Source organism: Saccoglossus kowalevskii, chromosome 16, assembly GCF_978046115.1.
Source record: "Saccoglossus kowalevskii chromosome 16, keSacKowa6.1, whole genome shotgun sequence".
Lineage (NCBI taxonomy): Eukaryota > Metazoa > Hemichordata > Enteropneusta > Harrimaniidae > Saccoglossus > Saccoglossus kowalevskii.
Window position 1 is genome coordinate 19,575,346 of NC_140656.1, and position 19,671 is coordinate 19,595,016.

Below are 19,671 nucleotides of genomic sequence, written 5' to 3' on the forward strand. Positions count from 1 at the left end.
CCGCTCCGGGATATCAACATTACTCGTATTCGACATTGCATTTGGGGTGATTTCCAATAGAATGTTTAGCAGAGACTGAGGTTATTTTATTTTATCGTCTAAGAATGCCACTCAGACAAGAAATCTGTATTACTATTAAAATAACATATATTTGACTACCGTATCATGTTCGTTTGTCTGTATCAGTATCACAACAAATAATACGACTAATAATACGACGCATAAACCCTTTATTGTCGACCGGCGGTTAGTGTTAACATTTTTTCACTTCGTGAAGTCATGATGCAACTTAAGTCATTTAAAGTTTTATCAAACACATGTTAACTTTAAATATTGATATCAAAGTTCTGCCAACAACCTGGATAGTGTTAAAATAATCAATAAACATGATATAATATCCATGTTTATCTAATTTCTATGATTATAGTGTGTAACAATATTATTGTCTTACATTCATCTGCCTTTCAAGGTGGTCAGAAAGTGCGTCGCTTGGATAATGAATTTCTTCCGTGCTAACTTTCTCATGAAACTACAGATCAGACCAGACACAAACAATGTCCGTGTCGCGACAATGCATTAACATTTAAATGTGTATGGAAACATTAATTAATGATGTCTAGAATAGTGCATTCATAGTTATTATATAATAGAATTGTATTCATCTACATTATTCGAGTTATTTGTCCTGGGAAGTGATCGGTCAAACGTTCGCAGTGTTAATAATGTTATGTCCTGCTATTTTAGGACCACCTTGGCAACATTGAACGTTCACTCTAATAACTCACGTCAGTTATCTGTATAGTTCTCTCAATATAAGTTTTCTCAACACCAACTAAATGGTCTCTTTGGTTTTTAGTTAGTGTACATTAGTGTCCGTTTATGTGGCGACTGTCATCGCTTCAGTCTGCTCATAGTCCATGTAGAACTGGAGTGCGCCATCGTGCGAAACAAATTAGTTCTTCACATCAAGGTACCTCGATGCCATTGGCAACATTACATGGACGAAATCGAGGCTAAACGCATCCGTGATTACCTGCATGGCATGACATGCATTTTCGAAATTATCACCCCTAAAAGTTGGTCCGGCATTTAAAAAAAAATGTTATAAGTATTACATAATAACACGTATAATATAATCATCCTCATTATCAGAATGACAGCTAGGATGCGTTGTATGTGAAGACTTAATTTTAAACAGGCCTTTTAAGGCGATACAGGCTACTTTTAGATGTTTTTGTTGTTGCTTTATTTTGTTGTTATTTTAGTTCATGTAACTTAGTTTCTATTTTTGTCTATCAAAAGTGTTTTCATTGGTCTTTGCGTGAAATGTTTTATTTATTATTTATTTACATAGTGAGCCCCTGTTACAAAAGGGAAGCAATAAATAAATAAATAAATAAATAAACAAATAAATAAATAAATAAATAAATAAATAAATAAATAAATAAATAAATAAATAAATAAATAAATAAATAAATAAATAAATAAATAAATAAATAAAGGCGGTCTAACTTTTTTAACTTTATTTTTATTTCAATAAAACCATTAAAGAACCACTGTGAAAGTGATAAATTCTAGACTTTCGTATTTCTTTAGAATGTAAATTTTTATTTTCATGCAGTGGCGGCAACTATACAGAGTTGTAATTCAGGACCTAATGTGTAGATTTAACTACGATGTAATGTAATAAATTACACGATGTATATGACATCATAAACTCAGTTTGTTTTATTGAATGACTTAGTATCGATTATGCAGAATTGGTAAACCCAAATGGTTGTAAATAATCATGGTTACTATTTATTGCAATGCTGTATACTTCGAGTTTCTGGTAAAGGCAATACCCCATTTGGGGAAAAATGCTAACCGGGTCGACTTGACTACAATATAATGCAATACGAGGCCGAGTTTTACGCCATAAACTAGGTCATTAGTGCCTACATTTCCACTAAATTTTGCCAGCCCTATATAACTATATAATGTGTCTTAGCAAACTTGAGAGAGTCTAGACTCAGTGAAATGTTATTCTTAGTCTATAATTTAACAAAATAATAAAATTAGGGTTACAACTTATTGTCTGGCGAATTTCTCCTTCCGCACGACACCTCTCTGGTTTTGTTTTATATGACAATTTACCGAAACCCACGAAGCTTTACTTAAGACTGGAGTGGAGGATTAACATACCTTTGAACACATGCATCTGAAATCAGCGTCTCAAACTTGGCCAGAAGCAGCTACCCAGTAATTTTCCCTCCGGTGACACGTGATCCTTTTACTGGTTATTTTTCACGATGTTTGACGTGACTAAGCGCCCCGTGCACGCCTGTATAGAATGAATTTTCACAATCAGCACTCCAAAATTGTCAAGAAAGGCTTAGTCTGGCACAGGATGTATGCTTTATATACCTTGAACAACATTTGAAAGTGTGTGACATGAAAAGGGCGTGTTTCAATAATAATAATAATATAATAATAATATGGTGATAATGTTAATTATTAAGTTAATTGAGCATCGAGTTATAATTTGGGCGTGGTTTTGAAAAAAGTGGACATAGTTTCCAAAATATGGGCGTGGTCATTTTTGTAACTCTACCAATTCAGCATCTTGTTCACAATATGAGTTGTTGATATGATATGATAGGGAAATTTTATTCAGCACAAGCAGCACTTGTTTTATATAGTAACATATGGTCTTATTATTAACATATGCATTTAAACTGCTGTCTTCTCTGGACGCGTTTTATAATTGCAACGTGATTTCAATTCCGGATTTCGCCGGCAACCTTGAAAAAAACTCATTAGGAGTAAATATTTTGACCAGTCATGTTATGATGCGATTGTAGGAATATATTGAGCAATAAATAATTAAATAAATAAATTGTTGGACTGAAAATTCCGAGGTATTTCCCTGACCAAAAATGACTTATTGGGCGTTTCCTATTGTGGTCATTCATGAATTCAAAATTTGACAAAATTAACAACATCAAGCACCCCATATCAAACGGAAAACCCATAAAAAGCCAGGCAACCACAGTTGCAGATAGAGGGACTGTGAGAAAATAAAACTATTAGTGCGCTCCAATGTTATAATTTGAAACATGGTATAATTTGAAGGTCAATTTTTCCGTTTTGTCTTCGACTACATTTGTTGGATATAGTCTGTGTGATATATATTCACTCATGGAGCTCCATGATTCACTGCAGCCTGACGGAATATTTCAATGTTTATTTATACTGCTTGCTACTTGGAACCGATTGCATCATTTTCCGCTTTCCGGGCAATGGCACCATATACAGTCACGAGTTCCGAAGTGACGAATACTTGTCGACGTGGAAGGTTTCATCAGAGAGAAACAAACTCGCCGATGAAATAGCCAACCAACCAATCGCCACACAGATAAGTGACGTCGTATCTGAAAATATCAACCAATCAGAAACCGACACGATATATTTTGCCATCCATAAGATTGTGCCACATCATCGAACGGTATGTAGTGTCGGTTATTGCTGTTTTTCGTTTCGGATATTAGCCAAAATTGCCCGGTTTGGGGTAACTGCGGTTCTAGAAGTTATTGTGTGCATAAACAGTCCCACAATATGGCTACAACGACGATTTTAATTACACCGGCACGGCGAATAACACCGGCGACACCTTTGACAACAATCAGGACGACGGCAAACATGGCGTCACCAGTTACGTCGGACGTTAATGTACAGCAACCAGTAAGGAAAAGACAGCGATTGACACATCTTTCACCGGAAGAAAAATTCATGAGACGGTAAGAAAACAATTCCCAGTCTTCGAAGTGTATGTCTTATTTCAGGATGCTTCTTGTTGACGTGCACTGTAGCCAACAGCTGTCTCACTCGTATAGTAAAATAATTATATTATGGAAAATGGTTCTAGTACTTCGCGATTTGTGCTTTTCACTTTTGAGTTCCCATTTGAAAACTCGAAAAGGGTATCTTGAGGATTTTTACTGAATGTGTGTGAAAAAATTCAAGACTGTATAAGGGATTGGTCAGTTACTTCGGCCTAGGGGGGGTCGGCAGATTCCATTTTGCCAGCTGTAAATCTCAGTTGACCCACCCCCTATCAAATAAAAAAAAGTGGATGACCCCCCCCCCCCCCAAACATTATATTTTAAAACTTAAAACATGCTGACCCCCCCTAAAAAAAAAACAAAGAAACATTAACAGTTTTGGCTTTGACATGATTACAAAATGTACTATATGTGCATTGAAAATATCATGGTTTGCCATAATTTTGACATAATTTTTAGCGTTTGCATTTAATAGACCTTAGGAGGGGAGGGGAAGCATAAAGCCACAAAATGACTACAGAAAAGGCTGCAGGAAGGAGGGAAATCTATGTTGCTAAAGATAGTAAATAAAAGCAAAGCTGTGGAGTACTCACTCGATATACGCCCTTATATTTTAATTTATATATCAGCATTTTCACAAATTTAACTTTTAACTGTCACTGCTCTTTGTACTAATTGCTGTGTTGTCTTTCTGTCTCCTGTTATAAATGGATAAATCCAGTAAATATCTTATGCAATGGTGAGTGACTTCAGACTTTCAATAAAATAATCTGATATCAGCAGCACATAGACTTGGGATGTGTTTAAAACTGTATAATTGGGGTTCTAGCCGCATTGCATAATCTGTTAGTTATTTGGCAACTTTAACCTCAAAATATTTAGCCTATAACATTTTTTGCATCAACAAATTTATGAGCAATATAGGTAATAGTTATTATTAAGATTTGTACGACTTTGTCGAGCGGAGCTTATCATATGAGTGATTGTCCGTCGTCGTCGTCGTCGTCCGTGTCAATGTTTTACTTTTTCGACTTCTTCTTGAAAACTACAAGCCTGAATGCTTTGATACTTGGTGTATATGTACCTTGGTAGACCTCTCTCAGATTTGTTCATTTCATGATGATATCTTCAATTCTCTAATTTTGGTGACTATTTTTGTCATTTTTAGTAAAAAGTGATATTTTCGACTTCTTGTTGAAAACCGCAAGTGCAATTGCTTTGATACTACATATATAGGTACTACATGTGGACCTCTCTCAGATTTGTTCATTTTGTAATGATATCTTTAATTCTCTAATTTTGGTGAATATTTTTGTCATTTTTGGTAAAAAGTGATATTTTCGACTTCTTGTTGAAAACCGCAAGTCCAATTGCTTTGATATTTACATATATAGGTACTACATGTCGACCTCTCTCAGATTTGTTCATTTTGTAATGATATCTTCAATTCTCTAATTTTGGTGAATATTTTTGTAATTTTTGGTAAAAAGTGATATTTTCGACCTCTTGTTGAAAACCACAAGTCCAATTGCTTTGATATTACATATATAGGTACTACATGTGGACCTCTCTCAGATTTGTTCATTTTGTGATGATATCTTCAATTCTCTAATTTTGGTGAATATTTTTGTAATTTTTGGTAAAAAGTGATATTTTTGACTTCTTGTTGAAAACCGCAAGTCCAATTGCTTTGATATTACATATATAGGTACTACATGTGGACCTCTCTCAGATTTGTTCATTTCATGATGATATCTTTAATTCTCTAATTTTGATGAATATTTTTGTAATTTTTGGTAAAAAGTGATATTTTTGACTTCTTGTTGAAAACCGCAAGTCCAATTGCTTTGATATTACATATATAGGTACTACATGTGGACCTCTCTCAGATTTGTTCATTTCATGATGATATCTTTAATTCTCTAATTTTGATGAATATTTTTGTAATTTTTGGTAAAAAGTGATATTTTTGACTTCTTGTTGAAAACCGCAAGTCCAATTGCTTTGATATATTATACATATAGGTACTACATGTGGACCTCTCTCAGATTTGTTCATTTTCTAATGATATCTTCTGTTCTTTAATTGCCATGTGCATTGCTAACAGCGGAGCTATCTCAGCCGACAGGCTGCTTGTTTATCGTTTGTTCTGAAATAAATTTTTTAAAAATATATGCATGAGCGTGTGTGAACTCTGTAAAACATGATATCAAAAACAGGGTGACCCCCCCTATTTGCACAATCAAAAACAGGATAACCCCCCCTACTGATCCACCGACCCCCCCTAGGCCGAAGTAACTGACCAATCCCTAATGGTAAAAGAATGGAGGCGGGTGGAGCACAGTCAGCTAGCATCGGTGTCGCTGGGTGTACCGGTATATGATACATGTCGGGGGGGGGGGGTGTTATGAAATAGGGTACTGATATAACAAATGTATATTTAGTACTATTGAGAATTCCTGACTACGATGTTGTATTTATGATGTATACTCACAAACTCTTACAGGAAATTAAAAAACAGAGTTGCTGCACAAACTGCCAGAGACAGAAAGAAGGCTCACATGGATTCCATACAGTCCAGAGTGTCTATTCTTGAAGCAAAGAATAGACAACTTTTAATGGCTAATGAAGCACTTCGAAAACAGAGCAACTTATTAAATGAAGAAAACAAATCACTAAAAGCTCAATTAAGATTACAACAGAATTCTACAGTAGAAATTAAACAGGTAAATATATAGCACATTTGAAGTACAAAAATTAAGCTGGAAGACTTTCTGAATAAAACATTTGCATACACCAAGAGAAAAAGAAAATTCCATGGAAGCTGTAGGGGAGAGTAAAGTTGGCATGTTCAAAAAAACTAAAAATGTACAGATACATGTAGAACCACGAAAAAAAATGCATTGGTGATTTGGTCACATTTTTCCAGCCACCCCTATGATTTTAAATGGTTATCTAGTTTTTGTAGTAAACCAAAGATACTAAAGAATTTGTACATTTTCTTTTCCAAAACCAAGAAATAAGTTTTTGCTTGATTTACATGCTTGTAAACTTATTAATTTATTGTTTGTAGGAAAAAGACTCTAAAGACACAACATTGTGTAAGTTGGAGAGAGATGGGTGCGGGTCTGCAGTACTCTCAGTTCCTCAGCAGAAGGAGCACACCCAGATTCTGTCCAGCTGGCTAGCAATGCTTCTCTTGTGGAGGTGAGTACCGATTCGTTTTCATGTGCTAGTCAATGAACACCCTGATCCCTCTTCCCATCTCGGCATATGACCAGCTTGGGAAAATTGCAGGTTATGACAACGATTGGAAATAATATTGGGATCATACACCTGTTGATTCGCACATGGTGTTTGATGGAGTAGGTGATGAAGATGATCACTTTTTGTTTGTCCCCTAGATTCAGTGATTTATCTTTTCTGCACATATCACAAGGGTGGTCCGGGCTTGTATCAACTAGCGCTTTATTACATCCTGGTACTTTTGAGGGGAAATCACTATAAAGGAGAATTTTTCAGAATATATGCTCTCATTTTCAGAAATAGCTTAGCAAAACATAGTTTAAGGTGTAATTCATGGGATGGTTTGTAATTCGACTTTATTTAGTGTTTTTAGAAACAAGTGGCACAAAACCTTCATACATGATCAGAAATTTTTTTCAAAATTCAAATTGGATATTTGGTCAGAATTTGGTCTGTATACACGAGAAATCACTTATATAGAATAAGACACTGAAAGCATTTATAAATGCATTAAGTTTGTGTTTATGATGTTATTCGCCCTGTGAACGTTTTTTGTGGACATGGGCACAGAACGTGTATGAATTGATGGCTAGCTTAAATAATAGTGAATGATTACCAAACTTCTCAAGTTTTAATGAAAATATAATCCTTTTTTTTACAGTCTGAATTCCTGTTGGGGTTACTCGAAGACCTCAACTCCGATGGATTCTTTGAAGAGAAACCTGGAGACATTATTTCCGAACTCTCCAGTGAATCCGAATGTCCCACAGATGCCCAGGTGGTGGGGCCCACAACAAGCCAATTGGAATCCCTTAATGAACTGATACGATTTGATCATGAATACTACAAAAAACCAGTGATCTGTGAACAATCAGTCGACAATAAAACAACTGCAACTACTGAAGAAAAGACTGTAGTACCAGACATGATTCCTTCACCAGCAATTCCTGATGTCGCTGTTCTTGACATGGAGACGGAACCAGATATGTCAGAAATGTTTAGTTCATCAGTTGACTTGAACTGCAATATTGAGGACTTGCTAAGTGTAGATTCTGCAAAATGTGATAGTTACAGTGACTCTGGTATTTCTGACTCAGAATCGATGGGTTTCCCTGCTTCTCCACTAAGTAATGATTGGCAAGAAACATTCACAGACTTATTCCCATCCCTTGTGTGAAATGATCAAAATATAATCGGAAATCCAATATGAAGTACTCAATACTACTATTATTATTTATAGTAGCCTGTATATATTTTCTTATTTATGATAGATGACATGGTAATAATCATTTCTTCAGTAGTTATCCTGTCGGCATAATAAAAATGTTCATAAATGAAAGCTGTTGTATTTTATCCCCCCTCTCCCCTGCCAACAATCAAATCCCAGTGTGTCATCTAAGACTACACTGATGTGCTGTGACAAAACTAGTTGTGCTACCGGTAATTCATATGCGTGTCATCAAATTAACATTTTTACCTTTCCCTGTACCATCAAAGATGGAAGGGAAAGGTATATTAGGGGGAAAAAATGTTGTCCGGTGGTGTTGTCGTCAGCAGCAGTGGCGTCATTAATAATTATGTGCACAATAACTTGACTAATTCTATTCCAAACTTCATCAAACTTGATTACCTTATTCATCAGTATAAAGTCTTCCCTGAGTTTGAACAACGGATTTCCTGTATGAAAATATGCAAAAATGTGGAAATATGCATTGTTGTATGTGTTCAATGAAGCAAATCATTTATCTTGTAATAATATCCTTGGTAATGTATCTCTCAAATCCCATGGGAATACTATACTGGGTTTCATAAACAACTGTGGAGAGATTTTTTGCACAGTCTGATGCACATTTACAAAACCTACCAATAAAATCTTCACAGAAAACAAGATGTCAGAAAATCAATATAAGCACTCCTATGAACTGGGTGCCAAACTTTGATCAAGATCTGAAGCTAATAGAAAAACTGTTTAGTTCAAAGTTATCAAAGCAAAACGTTGCATCCACATTTAGAAAAGAAAATTGTACTAAATATATGTATTCTGTATTTGACAAACAGTTCATTCGACAAATGAAAATTCATAAGAATTTGTTTCAGCTATTAGAACAGAATGATAGAGCTTTTATAATACTAATTTAAAAACGCACTTCAAAAACAAAGATTGCAGTGTTTGAAGATGTAGATTCTCAGGAAGCAACAGTACTGTTGACTTTTCTCCCTCTCCACTGGACACCAACTAAGGGACAACGTCAAAATATCGATGTCGGATAAAAAACTTATTTGCTTTAGTTTGGGGGTGGGGTTTTGACCTCAAAAAGTTTCCATCCTACAAAAACGATTTTATTTTTTAATGAAGTCAAAAAAACCTTGGAGTATTTGCATTTCGTTTTTTTTTTCTATCCAATCATAGACAAAAATAACAGAAAATGAAAAAAACACATCCAAGACGAGAAAATGGTTTGGTCCGAGTGTAAATATGTGCGTCAAATGAGGTCCATTTCAGGTCATAGACCTAGAGCACACGCAGAACCCTGAAACGTATGCGTATATTCCGCTTCATTATTACAGCCAACTGCTATGCCATACTACTGTCCGATTACAACCAACTGCTATGCCATACTACGGTCTGATTACAACCAACTGCTATGCCATACTACTGTCTGATTACAACCAACTGCTATGCCATACTACTGTCTGATTACAACCAACTGCTATGCCATACTACTGTCTGATTACAACCAACTGCTATGCCATACTACTGTCTGATTACAACCAACTGCTATGCCATACTACTGTCCGATTACAACCAACTGCTATGCCATACTACCGGGGGTACTGTCTGATTACAACCAACTGCTATGCCATACTACTGTCCGATTACAACCAACTGCTATGCCATACTACTGTCTGATTACAACCAACTGCTATGCCATACTACTGTCTGATTACAACCAACTGCTATGCCATACTACTGTCCGATTACAACCAACTGCTATGCCATACTACTGTCCGATTACAACCAACTGCTATGCCATACTACTGTCTGATTACAACCAACTGCTATGCCATACTACTGTCTGATTACAACCAACTGTTATCCCATACTACTGTCTGATTACAACCAACTGCTATGCCATACTACTGTCTGATTACAACCAACTGCTATGCCATACTACTGTCTGATTACAACCAACTGCTATGCCATACTACTGTCTGATTACAACCAACTGCTATGCCATACTACTGTTTGATTACAACCAACTGCTATGCCATACTACTGTCTGATTACAACCAACTGCTATGCCATACTACTGTCTGATTACAACCAACTGCTATGCCAAACTACTGTCTGATTACAACCAACTGCTATGCCATACTACTGTCTAATTACAACCAACTGCTATGCCATACTACTGTCTGATTACAACCAACTGCTATGCCATACTACTGTCTGATTACAACCAACTGCTATGCCATACTACTGTCTGATTACAACCAACTGCTATGCCATACTACTGTCTGATTACAACCAACTGCTATGCCATACTACTGTCCGATTACAACCAACTGCTATGCCATACTACTGTCTGATTACAACCAACTGCTATGCCATACTACTGTCTGATTACAACCAACTGCTATGCCATACTACTGTCTGATTACAACCAACTGCTATGCCATACTACTGTCTGATTACAACCAACTGCTATGCCATACTATTGTCTGATTACAACCAACTGCTATGCCATACTACTGTCTGATTACAACCAACTGCTATGCCATACTACTGTCTGATTACAACCAACTGCTATGCCATACTATTGTCTGATTACAACCAACTGCTATGCCATACTACTGTCTGATTACAACCAACTGCTATGCCATACTACTGTCTGATTACAACCAACTGCTATGCCATACTACTGTCTGATTACAACCAACTGCTATGCCATACTACTGTCTGATTACAACCAACTGCTATGCCATACTACTGTCTGATTACAACCAACTGCTATGCCATACTACTGTCTGATTACAACCAACTGCTATGCCATACTACTGTCTGATTACAACCAACTGCTATGCCATACTACTGTCCGATTACAACCAACTGCTACGCCATACTACCGGGGGTACTGTCTGATTACAACCAACTGCTATGCCATACTACTGTCCGATTACAACCAACTGCTATGCCATACTACTGTCTGATTACAACCAACTGCTATGCCATACTACTGTCTGATTACAACCAACTGCTATGCCATACTACTGTCTGATTACAACCAACTGCTATGCCATACTACTGTCTGATTACAACCAACTGCTATGCCATACTACTGTCTGATTACAATCAACTGCTATGCCATACTACTGTCTGATTACAACCAACTGCTATGCCATACTACTGTCCGATTACAACCAACTGCTATGTCATACTACTGTCCGATTACAACCAACTGCTATGCCATACTACTGTCTGATTATCAAATTGTATTTAATGGTGAATGCAGTCTGACGCCATGATCAATATTTATCAATTAAGTTTCAGTGGGGGGTTTTGGGAAAAAAATAAAAGAATTAAGTTTTTTATCCGACATTGATCTTTTGACGTTCTCCCTAAGTATTTAAGTTGATTTGCATACAAAGCAGAGCTAGCAACATGATAGCTATTCATAGAATGTTATTTTATTTTTCATATAATACAGTAGTCACACAGTTCATATTTGTCACAGTGAATCATTAATTTTTGACAGACACCTGCACAAAATTTTCTGTTATCTTGCATGTTTTATGAATCTATTCACGTCTAAATGCAGCACTTTTTTTCTGCGATGAGGCATTTATTTTTATACTATGTCACACGCAACGTAATATTACCGTAATTGGTATAGTACAGGTGTGATGGTTCAAATACCAAAATGGCAACAGTAACAGAAAGACTTCCCTGGCGGTGATGATAACATGCGAACACGGAGTCAACAGATGAGGTTTCAACTGGTACTGGTATTATTATACTCTGCAAACATCAAGTACAATAACGCTGTAAAACTCCACTACTCCAATAACTAGATACTTAAACTCCAATACAATTCAACGAGATCTCCGATCTGATCTCAGTGCTGAACAACTCCCCTATATATACCCACACTGTCTATAAATAGACCATTACATCAGCATACATAATGAGTCTGGAATTTACTATAAATTTTTAGAATGTTTCATTACCTTCTATTGCCTCCTACAGCGTTCTATTACCTATTCAACCAGTTTCCAAAAGAAATCTAGAATATTCCACCCATTCTCAGTGACACGGAAGTGGTAAATAAGTTGTATGCAACATACTAAAATATCTGAATTGCTTTGAATAAAGCTGGAAATTATGTCCCTTAAAATAATTATGTCCCTTAAAATAATTAAACAAATTAGGCACCAAGATATTTCTTTGTAAGATATTTACATCTATCAAGGACATTTGGTAGACTGATTCCCAACTGTTGGTTCAACCCCAAAACTTGTTTGTATTCAAAAATAATTATGATAATGCATACTTATATTGAAACAAACTATGATAAAGGGAATAATATTACTGTGTAATACTTTATTTTCGCTGGAATTAATTTTCGCTGAAAAGGCTTTTTGGGCGTTTTGTATGGAATTTAATTTCACTGATTTATGATGAGTTTAATGTGAAATATAGGAAAAAAAGTATATTGGCTGGATTTTATTTACACGGAATCATCCCTTCAGCGAAAATAAATTCCAAGCGAAAATAAAGTATTCTACAGTATATAACAAAGGGCAAGGTCACCAGAGTTCAACTATGTTATAAACAAAATGTCTAAATATGAAGGAAATGGGGGGCCACAGCTTTTGTTTGTTGCTCACGCCATCATTGGTGATCCGCTCCGTACTACATGTGGACCTTTCTCAGATTTGTTAATTTTGTAATGATATCTTTAATTCTCTAATTTTGGTGAATATTTTTGTCATTTTTGGTAAAAAGTGATATTTTCGACTTCTTGTTGAAAACCGCAAGTTCGATTGCTTTTATAATACATATATAGGTACTACATGTGGACCTCTTTCAGATTTGTTAATTTTGTAATGATATTCTTTAATTCTCTAATTTTGGTGAATATTTTTGTCATTTTTGGTAAAAAGTGATATTTTCGACTTCTTGTTGAAAACCGCAAGTTCGATTGCTTTTATAATACATATATAGGTACTACATGTGGACCTCTCTCAGATTTGTTCATTTTGTAATGATATCTTTAATTCTCTAATTTTGGTGAATATTTTTGTCATTTTTGGTAAAAAGTGATATTTTCGACTTCTTGTTGAAAACCGCAAGTTCGATTGCTTTTATAATACATATATAGGTACTACATGTGGACCTCTTTCAGATTTGTTAATTTCGTTGTGAAATCTTCAATTATTTAATTTTGATGATTATTTTTGTCATTTTTGGTGAAAAGTGATATTTTTGACTTCTTGTTGAAAACCGCAAGTTCGATTGCTTTTATATTACATATATACATACTACGTGTGGACTTCTTCAGATTTGTCCCATTGCTTTTTATATATATATTGTTCATTTTCTAATGATATCTTCAGTTCTTTAATTGTAATGTGCATTGCTAACAGCGGAGCTATCTCAGCCGACAGGCTGCTTGTTTTTTTAGCGGAGTGGATTGCTAACCAGCCTACCTGCTTGTTTTATTAGTTCTTCCCTGTTCAGACAGTCCGAAAACGAGGACTTGTAATTTGATATCTGACGTGCCTTGGCCGATTTCATTCTAACTTCACATACACACTGTATTGTACATGTACACATGCATTTGTTTCATGAACCAATTCAAGATGGCCGAATAGCAGCCATCTTGGTGCTAAAAATTAATCAAATTTTTCATTCCTGCTATTCCAGATCTGGGTAGTGCATGGACTTATTTCATTTAAACTTGGCATGCCCATTAAACCAAATGAGTCCTTAATATGTGTCGTATTTACCCCCCAAATTTGATTCAAAATGGCTGACTGATTGCCATTTTGTTTTTAACAAATATTTTTGGAGCCATACTACTAGCATGACTGGACTGATCATGTTCTAATTTTACACATACGTCATGTACCATAACCATTTGGTTAGCATTTGCACATGCATCTGTTTTAAAATCTGACTCAAGATAGCCCATCATATTTTTCATTACAGAAATATGCATTATGAATGTCATGGGCAGAATAAAAGAAGGAATTTCATAAATAAACTAGCTCCAATTTGTATTATGTCTGTCACATGAGTGTAAATAATTATTTAGCAATAATGTTAGGTCAACAAGCCAACTCAACTGGATTTTGGGCGATTCTATTTCAACACAATAAAATGTGTTGATATGGTAACACAATTCTTATGAAAAATTTGGATAAACAAAGTGGTCAGAAAAGTCAAAGTCTTGGTTGTGTTTGCATTTAAAGAGTTTGAGTAAACTCATTTTTCCAAACTTTGCAGTAAAATATACATATTGGTACTAGATATATACTATAAATTGTACTTAGATGCATTTCCAACTATTTGTTAATAAATTTGATTTCGGATTAAAATTTGTTTGCTTCTGTTAGTGTTTGCATTCGTTTCTCTGGCAAACTTGTATTCACAAAGCGCATTACTGGTGGTGCACTGTGCATATTGGTTTGCGTTTTGATTTCAAAATGGCCAACTGATGGCCATAGAAAATTCAGATATTTTAATCATTTGAATGGCCAAATAATTTTTTTCTGTATTTTTTCAAACAAAATTATTTAAAATCTGATGCTAATGATGACTCCATATTGGGTTGCAGGTGCTGGTTATTTATTCAATATCTTATATGGCTGACTGGTGGCCATTGTTTTTTGGTTGTGTCTACGTAGATTTCTTCTACTTGAATAATGTTACCTGTTCATCATGAATCAGGATAGTGTAAAATTTAATATTTTGCATATACATGTAGATATGTATAATTAGCATTGGTCATCCAACCAATCAGCATTATGGCTCTGGATTAAAGGCTGCATGTACCTGCCATACCCTTTTGCCATCTTTTTTTGATAGTTAAGGAAGATTATCCTCAACTTTAAGACCTTGCACAAGAGACAAATTACAAAATGTGGGTTTACAGAATGAGAGGCCTGGACAATTAATCACATGACCAAAACTGGGCCAAGTATCTGCATAACATGTTCAAACCAACCTCATAATGGACACAGTCAATCTGCAAGACATAAATGAATGAATGTACATAATTAATAATAAAATAAAAGCATTTGTGTGTTACACCAACAAATTTACTAAACTCGGCAAAATACAGACATGGGGGGTTACCCATTTGAAAACTTGTGAATGGAGATTACCTTTCTGCAAATATTTTATTCACATCTGCATGGCAATAATTTTGTCTCCCAATCTTTTGTTATCTTCACCTTTAACATTTCTCCCCTCCCTTGTATTATTTGTATTTTATTTAATTACTAACAATTAATTGTTGTCAACCAATGGCAACTATTTCCAGGATGCAATACATTTATTATTATTATAATACTGAGAAACACCTGTAACATGAGAGGGCAGACGAGGTACATAAATGTAACAATCACATTCAAAACCTGGCAAGTAGGACACAGTAGGACACATAGCTCCATCACATTTGCAGAAAAGGTTTGAACAGAAAGCAGTTTTCAGATGGTGGAGTGCAAGTTTACTATACCAAGCTTTTTAGTCGTTGGATTTTTGTCAGTTTGCTAAGGTCACTAGATTTTTGTATTATCCTTCTTCCAGATAGCAAGACAGTGACTTGTAGAGATTTTTGAAAGTTTAGCATTGTGACATCTAGGTTGATACTGTGAATAAGAACTTACGGACGAATATTTTTACGGATTTGTTGGCGAGTGCAGACGACAACTTCAAAGAATGGCAGCACAAGTGGAAAACAAGGAACAGATACATATTAGCGAACATAGCTGAAGTTAACTTGGTCCTCTCATGGAGCCAAGATCTGTTTTAAATAAATGAACCGCCCGACTACTGACCACAATGTAAACAAACATTACGCCAGCGGACTGCTTTATTTTTCCCACCAAAATCATTCACAAGAAATCGAACATTTACTCACCTTCTTACTTCGAGATATTAGCCTTAACATTATTGAGCATCATCAGATGTTAATAAGCGTTTTCACTAATACACGAACTCTGCAATTGATGTATGCGCACGCTATATACCTCACGAATAGAACCTCACAGATACGACCTCACGAATAGGACTCAGGAAGTGACGTATTGATTGTTCAATGGCGTTGTGGCACATTATAATTTAACGTTGCCGGGCCCATTAGTATCAATATATTTGGTATTTCGTAAATAGAAACTGAGCTCGCGACGTGGACTCGGGTCGCGGACTCGGGTCGCACACAGTCGGACAGAGCAAGGGAGTGTTTGGTTATTGAATGACCCTTGGTTTGCGGTGCTACTATTCGATGACTCGCGATGTAACGGTCGGTACTGTGACTGATTCAAACGCCGTGTGCCGTTATATTCCTGGGCACAGAATGTGTTTTGAGGCCTTCGAGTTCCAGTTCATAATCTTCAACTTACCGGTAGTGATGTTTTCAACAATTAGATTTTTCGGTACTTTGTAGAAGTTGGTCATGGAGAGCGACACGTTTACTATAGAGTCCTGTAGGTCCTAGCGAAGTACTCTGATGACAACAAACAATGATGCTCGCAAGATAATTCTAAAATAAAACAGCGTTTGCTTATAATTATAAATGTGTGGGTTGAATAGAACTGCGGTGCTATCTAAATTTAGCTTTGAAAAACAGATTTCCAAATAATCTGGGTGACAGGAAACTCTCAATCTATTACATAAAATATACATGATTCGTCTTCATAGACTAAAAAAATATTTGACCCATTATTTGAATTGACCATCAGCACTAAGTTTCATGTTTTAATGCTGTAATGGAATTATTTACGTTCAACAAACTTATATAGAACTCACGGTTTCACGTTTTGTCACAGTCCGTGCTATTACAGAGAATGGCATTTTCCAGTACACTAATAACGCTTTATAAATTCTCTCAGAGTGCAAATTTTATTTCAAATGACAGCAGTGTGATGATACCATTCAAGCGAATGTTTTATTTGCAAAATCAATGTCGAAATATGTAAGATGGTATGTTTTAATAGGTGTTCTAAACTCCACTTCTTATTTATATTAGAAAAGGTCTTAAAACTCAGGCTCCATTTTGGGTAAATTGTACTAAAATGGATATTCAAATTTCGACATTTTGATGAAGATGTGTTGTCATAATAAGACATAGTTCTACATTACACTGAAAAGAGGGGTTAAACAGTTTGAAATGAGAACTCCGTAGCGCAGAATGTACCTATACCTCTCCAACACAAGGAGCTTCAACTTGGCAGTGAACCCCTTCCATTCACGGTGAATCGTCATTTAAGGATGTAACCCTGCATATTGTCTGTCTTTCTGTTGTCTAATAAGTATATTAAATGAGATTGGGTAATGCCAAAGAAATATTATTTTCTATTGCTATTTTGACAAATTATTATACTCGGTTTAGGTGATGAATTCCACGTCTTTGTTTCACTCATTTAATGAAATATACATTGCACTTACTACTAAATCAGAAAATACAACAACAGCTACATACAAATTAAAACAATATAGAGTACTGAGGCCTTTCATAGAAATGTAGATGTTTTAAGAATTATCATATTTCTACCGTTAAATGCGATTTCAACTTGTTCATTAGTACGGCTGCCAGTGAATGCAATTCATATTCACATAACTGACTTGCAGTTGATTGTCGAATGCACTGTGAATCAAAACACATTTAAAAGATGCGTAAACTAACCACTGAGCTTAATGTTTCATTTCGCCACGGTTTTGAGAGTATGGGCTACTGGCAATAAGCCCCTGCAAAATTCGCCGATTGGCTTTAATACTAACCTCGGAATATGCAATGTTATTTTTCTTTTAAGGGGCAGTTACACGTGATTCTTTGTGAACCATGTGACAGACTCATCAAGGCGTAAAAGACAAAATATCCGACATGTACATATAATACACATATCCATGTGATACTAGTATATGACCCAACCATCCGACTACACTATACATATCCATGTGATACTAGTATATCACCCAACCATCCAACTACAACTACACATATCAATGTGATACTAGTATATCACCCAACCATCCGACTACAACTACATACATCCATGTGATACTAGTATATCATCTCAACCATCCGACTACAACTACACATATTCATGTGATACCAGTATATCACCTCAACCATCCGACTACAACTACACATATCCACGTGATACTAGTATATCACCTCAACCATCCGACTACGACTACACATATCAATGTGATACTAGTATATCGTCTCAACCTTCCGACTACAACTACATATATCAATGTGATACTAGTATATGATCTCAACCATCCGACTACAACTACACATATCCATGTGATACTAGTATAGTATATCACCAACCATCCGACTACAACTACATACATCCATGTGATACTAGTATATCATCTCAACCATCTGACTACAACTACACATATCCATGTGATACTAGTATATCACCCAACCATCCAACTACAACTACACATATCAATGTGATACTAGTATATCACCCAACCATCCGACTACAACTACATACATCCATGTGATACTAGTATATCATCTCAACCATCCGACTACAACTACACATATCCATGTGATACTTGTATATCACCCAACCATCTGACTACAATTACACATATACATGTGATACTAGTATATCACCTCAACCATCTGACTATACTACACATATTCATGTGATACTAGTATATGATCTCAACCATCCAACTATTTTATAAAGTTTATTCTTTACTCTGGGTTTTAAGTGTTCAGTCAAGAGAGCAAGTAAACATTATTCCTTGCAAAATCCGCTATTCTTATGATGATGCACAGTCCCTCTGATGATACAAGGGTTCTTCAGCTTTTTAAATAAATTTCAATTACGTACACAATTTTTTAAAAACAACAACAACAACAACAACAAAAACATTCAATTAACAAAAACATTAAAAGCATACCCTATTGGCGTAATTTCAACACATCAATAAAAACGATTGCCCTGTTAGCATTTTGCCCATCTTTATTCTAAACACCGAATATACATGTTCCCGAATGAGGTTTGCACATCCAACATTAGCCGGCCAAAAAATGAAAATATACTTCTATGAAATCCAGAAATATCATTTTGAAAAAAAAATATAATTCATCATACCACCATCATGATATATTTCAGTGTTTGGCTGAACTATTCATTACAAATTAACTCACATCAAAATGTATCATACGCCTTAACGATTAGATCAACTAAGTTCTGCATTCAGGAAGGAAATTATACATATTTATGCAGTTAACACGCCAGTCTGTTCTTCGCGATTATTCAGGGGCGGGGGAATTCTGAACGTCACGTACTACTAAGTATACCTTACCGGAGATTCGCTGGTAGGTTCGCCGGAGAGATTCAC

At 35.6% G+C, this 19,671-nt stretch overlaps 1 protein-coding gene and 1 long non-coding RNA gene across 2 annotated transcripts; one reads left to right on the plus strand and one right to left on the minus strand.

Annotated features, from left to right (window-relative positions):
• Window positions 1–3,277: 3,277 nt before the first annotated feature.
• On the plus strand, window positions 3,278–8,409 carry LOC100313767 (X-box binding protein). The gene is given in 5 exon segments (NM_001168208.1): window positions 3,278–3,779; window positions 6,331–6,550; window positions 6,898–7,031; window positions 7,732–7,865; window positions 7,868–8,409. Coding segments are annotated over 5 exon segments (1,050 nt in total). The 5' UTR covers window positions 3,278–3,597; the 3' UTR covers window positions 8,248–8,409.
• Window positions 8,410–14,900: 6,491 nt separating this feature from the next.
• LOC146733739 (uncharacterized) lies at window positions 14,901–16,664 on the minus strand. The gene is made up of 2 exons (XR_014926624.1): window positions 16,220–16,664; window positions 14,901–15,322 (listed from the first exon to the last, which is right to left on the minus strand). It is a non-coding gene; the product is annotated as an uncharacterized LOC146733739 (long non-coding RNA).
• Between the last annotated feature and the right edge of the window lie 3,007 nt (window positions 16,665–19,671).